Here is an 11,880-nt window from a genome sequence, read left to right as displayed (position 1 = left end):
AGACGAATAACGCCAGAGAGTGTTCAGACCACAGAACTATAGCATTGATGAGCCACACACTAAAAGTATTTTTAAAAATAATTCACAAAAGAATATTTAATAAATTAGAAGAGGACATAAGCGCCACACAGTTTGGATTCAGAGGTGGATTGGGAACACGGGAAGCTCTGTTTAGTCTGAGTGTGTTAATGCAAAGATGTTTGGATGTAAACCAAGACCTCTACGTAGGTTTCATAGATTTTGAGAAGGCCTTCGATAAAGTCAGACACCAAAAGCTGTATGAAATCCTAAGAAGCAAAAACATCGACAGTCGCGACATTAACATCATATCCAGGTTGTACTGGGGACAAACAGCAAAAATCAAAGTTGATAATGAGTTAACCGAAGAAATTGAGATTCGTCTAGGTGTGCGTCAGGGTTGTGTGCTTTCTCCACTATTATTCAATATATATAGCGAAACAATATGTCAGGAAGCGCTCCTAGAGCAAAACATTGGTATGAACATTAACGGAGAGTTAATTAACAATATACGATACGCTGATGACACGGTAATAGTAACAGATAACCTAGCAAATTTACAATTTTTGATGGAAAACATAAACACCCATACCAATAAGTATGGTCTAAAACTGAACATCAAAAAGACTAAATTCATGATTGTAACAAAGAAGCTATACACCAATGTGAATTTAACCATAAATAATCAGCCAGTTGAAAGAGTTACGTCCTACAAATATTTAGGGGTTTGCTTCACTGATACTAATGACCAGACAAGAGAAATCAAGAGGCGAATAGAGATAGCGAGACAATCGTTTGTCAAAATGAAAAAGTTCCTATGCAGCCGGGACATAAATATAAACTTAAGAACGAGAATGTTAAGGTGCTATGTTTTCTCGGTTCTGCTGTACGTCATGGAAGCCTGGACACTGAAAAAGATAAACATCAAAAACATTGAGGCATTCGAGATGTGGTGTTACAAGAGAATGTGGAAAATACCATGGACAGAAAGAGTAACAAATCAAGATGTTCTGCTGAAGATAGGGAAGGAATGCGAAGTCATAAAAACCATACAAACGAAAAAACTGGAATATCTGGGCCACATAATGAGAGGAGAAAAGTACTCTCTGCTTAGACTCATAATCCAAGAAAAAATCTCGGGAAAGAGAAATGTGGGACGTAGGAGGATTTCCTGGTTGCGAAAATTAAGGGAGTGGTATGGGTGCAGTTCAATACAGTTGTTCAGAGCTGCAGCCAACAAAGTAAAGATTGCTGTGATGGTAGCCAACCTCCGATAGGAGACGGTACTGCAAGAAGAAGAAAGGATGACGCAACGAGAAACAAGAGTACATTCTAATTAGTTGATTTTAAAAGACTTCCCTGGTCGGGAAGATCATGCACCGACGCTATATTTATAATGAGGCAAGTGCAAGAGAAATCATTAGAATACAACAAACCGGCATATCTATGTTTCGTGGACCTTACAAAGGCATTTAACCGGGTCAAATTAAAAGACGTTATCCACTTACTGTATGCAAGAGAGATACCTCTAGGAATAATCAAAAGTAAAAGTAGAAGAAGAACTAACCGACCCTATTGAAGCTGGCGATGAGATAAGACAGGGAGATTCCCTGAGTCCTCTATTGTTCAACCTGATTATGGACGAAATAATAAAAAAAGTAAGAACTAAAAAAGGATACCAAATGGGAGAAAAATAACTTTAAATAATCTGCTATGCGAACGACGCAATACTACTGTCTAAAAGTGAAGATGATTTACAACGTATGCTCCACAAATTTAATATAACCGCCAGAAAATTTGTGAATTTAAATATCTAGGCATCACATTATCTAGCTACGGAAAGCTCGAAACCGAAGTGGAAGATCAAGTGAATAGAGCAAACAGAGCCGCAGGCTACCTAAATGCAGAGCAGAGCAGAGATGAAAACACTTAGAAAAATTGATGGTAAGACACTATGGGACAAAGCTAGCAGTACAGATATACGACGTAGATATAAGGTGGAGAACATCAAGAACTGGGTAAGAAATTGTTTATTGGAACCAATTATCATTGAACCAAACAAGACAACTTTAGATTCAGATGATGATGATGATAAACACGATATGATATAATAACTGAACTACGATATTGACTTATTCGTATTTAATTAAGTTGACAGTGATTTAAAGTGTTGATGCTGAGGGAGGTAAGACCATGAGCTGAGCTGCCAAAATAAAGGTGTTGTAGGAAGAATTATTACCAAAGAGAAAGACTCAGGATCATGCATTACAAAACTATCAAGTCAGATACAACCTCAAATATCGCTTAGCGTTATGTCTTACTTAATTTTGTACCTATTATATTAAAATGAGAGGAACAGTAAATATGCTGAAAATGCAAAAAATAGTTTTATCTAAAAAATTGTATTTATTAGATAAAATCATAACATTTGTGGCCCTTAAATAAGAAAAGAATATTTTTCCAATAAAAGATTTAAATAAGGATTCTTTAGGAAAATTAAACAACTTCATATTTAAACCGTTTTGCTTGTATTCTGATTACATACGTAATCAAGAAAATAGCATAGAAAAAACACATTAAATGTTTCCTTCCGTGTTGAACATTCTTAGCGATTTCATTTTTTTTTTCTGAAACACGGTCCACGCCTATGTGCCACATAAAATATTCTAACCGTCGTATTTCATCCATTCTGTCAACATTACGTAAAATCCAAATAATTTATAATTTAACCCGGAAAATAATTTTTTACTTGTCGAGTTATTAATGGACGAGGAATTTGTCATGTTTTTTCGGTTGTTAATTCATTTGTAGGACTGTACACAGCACGAGAGTACGTAGATCTGCCACCGTGCATAAATTATCCATTTTTCATGTTCTAATGATTTGTGTATGTCGATTAATCTTACTGGATGGTCAACGACAACCGAACACCGGGATATTACTTGCAATTTATTCTGTACGGTAAAATTGTAGGAGGCTTTTGACATTACTTAGAATTCTCTTAAGCTTTTTCTACACTTGGATACAATCTCGAGCGATTGTCTCTAGAAATGTGTAGAATTTTATAGAACCATATTAAGAATGTATAAAAGCTCTAATGTCCAGAGGAAAACTATTCTGGGTGTATGTGGCGAATATTTGATCCAAGAGAAAGAAGCTTCTGAACAATACGTTAGGAAATACTACTACTACTACTATCGGTTTACAGCGTTCTCCGACGCCTTCCGACTCCTAACCGCCATTCTTCTCTATTCAGCCATAGGCCTGGAAAGATTTCTCTTTCCTCTAGTTCTTTTTCAATTCCCTCTCTCCAGCTTTTTCTCGGCCTTCCTCTTTTCCTTCTCCCTTGTGGTGTCCACGTCAAAATCTGTTTTGGAATCCTGTCATCTGGCATTCTCTGTACATGGCCGTACCATATTAACTGTTTTGTTTTTATGTCATCAACTATTGTATGCTTGACTCCCATCATTTCACTCATTTGGTATCCGATCTCTTCTTGATTTTCCTGCTGCTCTTCTCCAGAAGTCCATTTCTGTTGCTAGTAACAGTTTCTCTGTTCTTTGTTTCATTTGCCAAACTTCGCTGCCATATGTGATTATACTTTTAAGTATGGTGTTGTATATGAGTTGTTTGTTCGCTTTAGATATTGTTTTGGTCCCACAGAATTCCGTTCATCATGGATATGGCTTTTCTACCCTGTATGTTTCTGTCTTTTATAGCAGCATCGAGTGTTCCATCTTGAGTTATCTTAATACCCAGGTACTTGTATTCATCACAGTTTCTAATTTCTACCCCATCGTCTAATATAATGGACTGTTTTGTCCCTCCAATACACATGGCTTCAGTTTTCTTAATGTTGACTTCGAGAAACCATTTCTTATATTCTTCTATTAGCTTCCGAGTCATGTAACTCAAGTCGTCATGATCCTGAGCAATCAGTATTTGGTCATCAGCGAAACATAAGGTGTACAGTGTAGTCTCGTCATTGAGAGGAATTCCCATGCCATTACATTTTCTTTTCCACAGCTTGAGTGCTTGTTCCAGATAAATTTTGAAAAGGGTAGGCGAAATACAGCACCCCTGCTTTAGTCCTTTCGTGACCTTAAATCCTTCAGATATCCTTGATCCAGTTTTAATTTTTGCAGTTGTTCCATTATACAGACTTTGGACTGCTTTGATAAGACCATGCTTAATGTTGGTTTGCTGTAGGGTTGGCCATAGTTTACTTAGGGGTACACTGTCATATGCTTTTTGTAAGTCTACCATGTACCTGTAAGACCATAAGCCTAACCAAAGCCTCGGAACAAAAGATTGGAAACACAGTAGACGAAAACAGCAAAGAAAACGGTTAATGAATTTTTGTACACGGAATGTACAAGGTATCTCCCGAAAAACATCAGAAATCATGTCAGAACTCAAAAATGCAGAGATAGATATCGCGGTACTTACAGAAACTAAAAAGAAAGGTATGGGTTCTGAAAAGTGGGGTTACTATGACCTGTTCTATAGTGGAGTAACTAAAGACCAAAGAGCACAACAAGGTGTTGCTATTGTTATTCGCAAAACTTTAAGAAGACATATTACCTCTTGGGAAGCAATAAATCAGAGATTGATAAAAATGAACATCACGATAAAAGGAAGCAGAATAGCCATACTAGGTGTATATGGAATTAATGAGGACGCATTGGTCAACAGTAAAGATACATTTTTCGAACAACTGAACGATGAAATTATAAAAGTAGGAACATCTAGGGAGATCATACTTCTAGGAGACTTCAACAGCAGAGTTGGATGGAAATTGAACAACAAAGTGGTAGGAACACACGGTGAAAATACCAGAAATGATAATGGAACCAGATTAATAACAACATGCACCCAAAATAACTTAAAAATATTAAATGGATTTTATCCACATCGCGATATACACAAATACACGTGGATACAACAGACCAGAAATCTGAAATCTATAATAGATTATAGCATTGTAAGACAGAGAACTAAAATTAAAATACAAGATGTTCGAGTAGCCAGAGGGCCATCATGTGGCACCGATCATCATTTGCTAAAAGTTAAAGCGATACTTCCAAACAGGTACGAAAAAGAAAAAGAGCACATCGAGACAAATCAGTTAATAAAAAAAGTACGCTACAACCTAGACAGTTTAAACCATGAGAGTGTAAAGCTACTGTATAAAAAACGATTAGACCAGAAATTAGAAATGGGTAATTTCGAAAATACCGAAGAACACTACGAACACATCAAAAGGGCGATTCATTTAGCAGCAGAAGAAGCACTGGGGAAATGTGACGAAAATCATAAAGGAATAAAACCATACTGGTGGGATGAAGAAATAGAGAAGGAAATTAAAGATAAACGTCGGAAATACCAAACACTCTTAACAACAAAAACAGAAAACGATAAAACAATTTACAAAGAAGCACAAGCCAAAGTAAGAAAAAAGATCACTCAAAAAAAGAACGAATCATGGGAACAGAACTGCCAAAAGATCAACACCTACATAGGAGGTAGAAGAAGCACAGAGAGTTAGAGATTGATTAAAAGTATGAGAAATAACAAGAAAAAAGACGTTATATCACCAATAACAACAGAAAAATGGGAAGAATATTTCAAAAAATTACTAACAGAACAAAGACCAGAATTTGCTAACATGGAAGACAACACGATAGGTATACGAATAAATTTATCACCATTACAAATAAGTAAATCAGAGATGAAAGAAATAACCAAATCCCTGAAAAATGGAAAATCCCCTGGTCCTGGTGACATCCCTGCAGAATTAGTGAAAGCCGGTACAGACAAACTCCAGGAACAGTTAAGAAAACTCTTTCAAGACTGCTTGAATGGAGCCGAATTACCAAAAGAGTGGAAATTATCTATCATGTCAACTATCCACAAAAAGGGCAGCAAGGATCAGTGTGAAAATTACAGAGGAATTGCGGTAAACAGCACAATAAGTAGGATGTATGGGAAACTTATTAAGAACAAAATAGAAAATGACTATAGAGATTACGAAGCAGAGGAACAAGCTGGTTTTAGAGCTGGGCGATCCACAGTAGACCACCTGTACTCTATTACGCAAGTTATTTAAAAAAAAACAGCCGTCAATAAAGAAGTTCACCTGATGTACGCAGACTTACAAAAAGACTAAATACGTTTAGAAACTTTTAAATGAAGTGTCCAACACCTGTAAAAAAATTTAACTAAATTGCAAATTGCATAAAACCTTAAGAAATAGTTTACGAATAAGTTTAAGATGCTGCATGTGATATACAAATATAATATATAAAAATACTTTAGTTGCTTGTACCTAAACGTACTGTAATTTCTTTGAAACTCTTCCACCGAATAATATGGTCTTTCAGATAGATAGGCTTTTGTCAATTTACGGAACTTAAGGAAAGAGTTGTAGATTTAAATTGCAAAGGGAGATTGTTGTATAATTTTTTTGCTGGATATAATATAGATTTCTTTATTAACTAAGTGGACGGGATCGGTAAATACACATCAAAGCTTGAATTTCTGGTGGAGTAGTCATGATTAGGTCTTGCTGGTAAAACATGAAAGTGTTTACGAATTAAACAATTTCTAGAATATATAAAGAGGGAAGAGTTCAAATTCCGCGGTTTTTGAAGTAGCTTCTGCAATCAGAGGCCAAAAAGATACCGTATTGCTCTTTTTTTGTAATTTGAAAGTAACATCAGATTGGGCAGCTGTACTAGAACCCCAAAAAGAAAGCCATATCGAAGATGTGACTAGAATACAGAAAAATATGTTATTTTAGAAGATACTAAATTGATTTCCTTCGAAACAGATCTTATTGCATAGCAGGCTGAGGCTAGTTTCTCACTTAACAAATCGATATGAAAGGACCATTTAAGGTTGCTGTCTAGAAAAATACCAAGAAATTTTACAGAATCAACGATACTGATCTGGCTGTTATTAAGAAGCAAGGGCTAAAGAGCTCCTTTATAGGATAATGCTACTGTCTTATCCACGTTAAAAGAGAGTTTTTAGTATAAGTAGATCAGAAGTTATAATTGCATGAAGAGTTGCGATATAAGGGTTCCTCCAGGTAATACTAGTATCATCAGCAAAAAGAAAAAATTTTCCATCGATTTTTAAGTTAGTGATGTCATTTATAAAGATAAGGAAAAGCACCCAGTACACCGTTCAAGACCCAGTACTGAACCTTGTGGTACTCCACATACAATGCTTTTGTGACTAGAGTCACTATCATTTGCTCTAACTAGTTTTTTTCCTATTCCTCAAGTAAGATTGGAACCAATTCAAAGAAATACCTCGAATTCCGTAGAAATTTAGTTTTTTTATCAAAATGTCGTGATTTACACAATCAAAAGCTTTGGCATAGTCACGAAAAACAGTGGCAGTATAAAGATTATTGTTTAGTGCTTGATAGACCTCATGTAGTATAGAAAACAGCATCGCTGGTACATTTATTAGATAAAAAACCGAACTGACTTTGTGATAAAATGTTGTTTTCAACGAGAAAGGACATAAGTCGGACTTTTATAAGTCTCTAAAATAATTTTGGATAGGACCGGTAGTAAGGCAATAGGTCGATAGTTGCAGACAGTCGATTTTTCACCACCCTTATGCAGAGGAATAATAATGGCTGTCCTTAGGAACTCTCGAAATATACCTTTTTCAAAGGAATCGTTAATTAGAGAGACCAGGACTTCCAATTTTTTTTAGAAGATTTAAGAAAATTGTTATGGATAGATCATCAGTACTACAGGAAGATTTGCTTTTGATACTAATGATTGTTTGGATTAGTTCAGACTTATCAACTGGTCTTACAAAGAACTTTCTCGACACTTTCGCCACCTGCAAAACCTAGTATGAGATCAAATGAAGACATTTTATAAAAATTACTTAAATATCTTATAAAAATTTGTCAATATCAATACATAAGGAAACTAAAAGTTACCGACAGTGAAAATATATATTTCACTATTTGTGATAAAAAAGTGTTTTCTATTTCAATAGATTTTGACTTATCAAACTTCTTTACACATATATGTGTCTGTTGCGATTCAAGGGTGAATAAAAGAAGGTCACTATAATCGAGACTGTACTGTTTTCTCAATGAAACTTAAACCATTTAATATAGATTTTCAAAATAAATTGTTTATAATTAAAGTTTGATAATTTAAACTTCACTTTGAGAAATAAAAAAAATGCGGGAGGTCTAAAAAGTTCGATCATTTTAATGTAGTAGGTACTTATTTAAGAAAACATTTATTTCAGTTTCCATACCAAAAGAAATTCAAAGTAGTTCAAGACATAAAGACTTCACTTTACCAAAATAAGGTTATCAAAACATTATAATAAAACTCTCAAGAAAATTACCTACCCCACAAAAGTGTTTTCAGATTCAGATACGTCAGATGGGCAAGAAGCTTTTGCAAAGGATTTGCGCAATTTCTTTTTGAACTGTAATGTAATAATAGCGGGCTGGGCGGCTGGCTTCTCCTTCGCTTCAATGCGAGAGATGTCAGTTCAAATCCCCGGCTCGGTGAACAGAAACCAAAAAGGCTAACGCAGTAGTTTAAAATTCTAAAATGAATCTGCGGCTTAGTCTAGAATATGCTGGTATCTGATCGGCCTATGGTGGAGCAGTACGGCAAGAGATAAGGGCTTGCGGCTAGGTGATACTCCTCCATAGATCCCTACCGGAAGGGCGTGGAACGCCTAAATACCGGGTATATATATATATATATATATATATATATATATATATGTAATAATAGCTCAAGATTATGACGATTTAAACTATATAGCACGAAAATGAATTGAAGAGTATGATATATGGGGTCTAGAAGTAGATAAAAAGAAAACCGAATACCTGTGCATTGGAGTAGAACAAAAAGATCTCATATTAGACGATAACACCACGATAAACACTGCTGTGACTACAAATATCTAGGTATCACTATTTCACAAGATGGAACATTAGACAAAGCCATAAGAGAGAGAAATACGTCAGGGAGAAAAGCCATCATAATGTTAAACAGCATTTTATGGGACCAATCCATCAGCAAAGAAAATAAAAAGAGGATATATGAGACTATAGTAAAAAGTATCACTTTATATAGCTGTGAGGTATGGCCACTGAAAGAAAGAACACTGGCAACGCTGAAAACGACGGAAATGGATTTTTGGAGAAGAGCCACACTAAGATCTAGAAGAGAAAGAATTACCAACGAACGCATTAAAGAAATAATGGAAACCAAACAAACAATCACATATGACCTAACAACAAAACAACTTATCCGGTTCGGACACATACAAAGAATGGATGAACAACGAATACCAAAACAAATATTAAAATGGCAACCAGAAGGAAAGAGAAAACGAGGTAGAGCGAGAAAAAGTTGGAGCGAAGGAATAAATAAAGAACTGAGAGAGAGCGCGATAGAAGAAGACCTATGGAACAAACTGATTAAGTGGTGATTGGAAGTCGGAAAACGGCGGAGAACGTTATATAAACCGACAAGTCAGTAGTACCGTAGTAGTATCCCTCTGCACAAATTAAAAAATAAATCTTGTCGTTACAAATAAACGTTTTAAAAATTTATTGCAAGATTAAATATCTCAATCAACTCTTCGAAAGAAGTATTTTACTACATGTTAAGACTTTTGTCACAATCACAAGTAAGTCTTTGTGTTGTGATCCAATATTATATTTTAATTATTTTTTGTGGGCCGATCCCGGTGGTACTGCAATACCGGGCCAACCCGTGATAGAAGTGGAGCAAGCCCCTTAACCTTCCATCTATTTCCAAAAATCAGTTTAATATACTGGCCCCGCATGCGGGGCGTATCAGATATTAAGCTGATAAGAACAGATACTACACTTTGATCTTAGCCAGAGGCCGAGAAGCGATAACCACAAAATTCCAAATCCAACTACTCGTGGCCAAAATTAAACTACGTATAGACAAGTGGACACTAGCGCCATCTATCCCGAGTAGCGTAAACTTTATAAAATGTATACTGTATTATGGACAAGAGTAATATACACATATCTCTGATACACACACACACAGTAATGATTTTATACATCTAAAAACTTTTTTTTCAAATAAGTTTCAAATAATACATTTCAATTAATTGGCTGTCGCTCGAATATTAATTAATTTATTCAATTACAATAAATTTTAATTTCAGAAAACTGACTAATAAGGCAATAGGTCTATAGTTGCAGACATTAGATATTTCACCACCCTTATAAAGAGGAATAATAAGGGCAGTCTTTAGGCACTCTGGAAATATACCTTTTGCAAAGGAATTGTTAATTAGTGAGACCAAGACTTTCAACACATTTTTTGGCAGATTTAAGAAAATTTTTATGGATAGTCTATCAGTACTACAGGAAGATTTGCTTTTGATACTACTGATTGTTTGGATCAGTTCAGATTTATCAACTGGTCTTATAAAGAATGAATTCGAGACCTTCTTTGAATTGGGAAGATAGGAAGTAGGATCTTGTTGTGGCAAAATAGTTGATGTTATATTTTTAATCACATTAACGAAGTATTCATTTAGATTTTGAGGGTTTGGAAGAAAAAATGTTTGAGGTGTGTTAGTTTTATTTCGAATATCGTTAATTATGGACAAAGTTTCCCTTGCAACATTTTTAGAGCTTCCCATACGATTCTGATAGTACATTTTTTTAGCTGTTTTGATAAGTTTTAGATAGCTTCCACTGTACTTGATGATATATATAGTGACAAAGACGTTGGTAGTAAATTTCTTGATACAGTACAGTAGTGAACGCATATTCTTGGCTGATATGCGGATACCTTTGGTAGTCCAGGGTTCGTGATGCTTTGACTTAATTGTAATTAAAGGAAATGTCTTATTGAAAATACAGACAAGCCTCTCTAAAAGTCACTGAAATTATAGTCCATGTCCACAGAGGGAAAGTGCCACCCAGAAGTCAAGCACAAATTTTGGAATTTACGAAAGTTCTGAGCGGAAAAAATCCTACCTAAACGTTGGGTTTTCGAGGATTGTTTGATAAGAGTGTTAAACTTGGTATATACTGCTTCATGATCAGATAGTCCTGCATTAATAATTGTAGAGCGTACACCAAGGGGTGAGAAATCTGAGACAATATAATCAATTATGGTAGATGTTATTTTAGTAATTCTTGTAGGAGAATTAACGTGCATTGTGAAACCATACGATTGGAATATATTGGCCAAGGATAATTGAGTAGCAGAAGCAACAGCGTAATTAATATTTAAGTCACCGCATAGAATCTTTCTGCTTTTATTGGGCAGGTTGCAGGCAAATCATTATTTGTAAAAAGAATTAGGGTGCCACCATGAGCTGATCTTGGGCGATCATACCTAGCAATTGTGGTATATTTTTCTACAAAAAAGGCTTGTTGACTTCAAGCCAGTGCTCGATAACCGCAACTATCAGGGGAAATCCTAAATATTGGAATAGCTGATATTAAATTAGTAATAACTGTTGCCCCTCAAAATGATATTTGTCCTCAGGGTAAGACGTAACGTAGGAATGCTGTTGCTATTGTTAGGAAAAAAATTGTAACCCCAATTATTCATGTTTCAATTATATTATATGATCTATAATATATTCCTCGTCCGATATGAATATATAAACAAATAAAAAAAAGATGCTCCATTTGCATGAGTTACTCTATTAAAAAATAATTCATCTGTTTTATATCTTATAGAACGAATATTATAATCAGAACCATGCTTAAGTTGTCATCACTAAAATAATTTGAGGTTTCTGGTCCCACAGAACACGTCGCATTATTTAAAAATTTCGTTTTGGAGATACAAT

The 11,880-nt window shown here is 35.1% G+C and overlaps 1 protein-coding gene and 1 non-coding gene across 2 annotated transcripts in view; one reads left to right on the top strand and one right to left on the bottom strand.

Moving 5' to 3' along the window:
* Positions 1 to 4,423: 4,423 nt before the first annotated feature.
* Positions 4,424 to 11,880, top strand: part of LOC140448731 (uncharacterized) — a 42,579-nt gene continuing 35,122 nt past the window's right edge. Inside the window, exon 1 of the mRNA XM_072541843.1 lies at positions 4,424 to 5,355. Coding sequence (XP_072397944.1) covers positions 4,424 to 5,355 — 932 coding nt within the window. The remainder of the gene's footprint in view (positions 5,356 to 11,880) is intronic.
* LOC140449260 (U2 spliceosomal RNA) lies at positions 9,756 to 9,947 on the bottom strand. Its single transcript, XR_011951768.1, has one exon. It is a non-coding gene; the product is annotated as a U2 spliceosomal RNA (small nuclear RNA).

This window comes from Diabrotica undecimpunctata, chromosome 8, assembly GCF_040954645.1.
Source record: "Diabrotica undecimpunctata isolate CICGRU chromosome 8, icDiaUnde3, whole genome shotgun sequence".
In the NCBI taxonomy this organism is placed as follows: Eukaryota; Metazoa; Arthropoda; class Insecta; order Coleoptera; family Chrysomelidae; genus Diabrotica; species Diabrotica undecimpunctata.
This window is presented reverse-complemented; position numbering and strand designations above follow the sequence as displayed.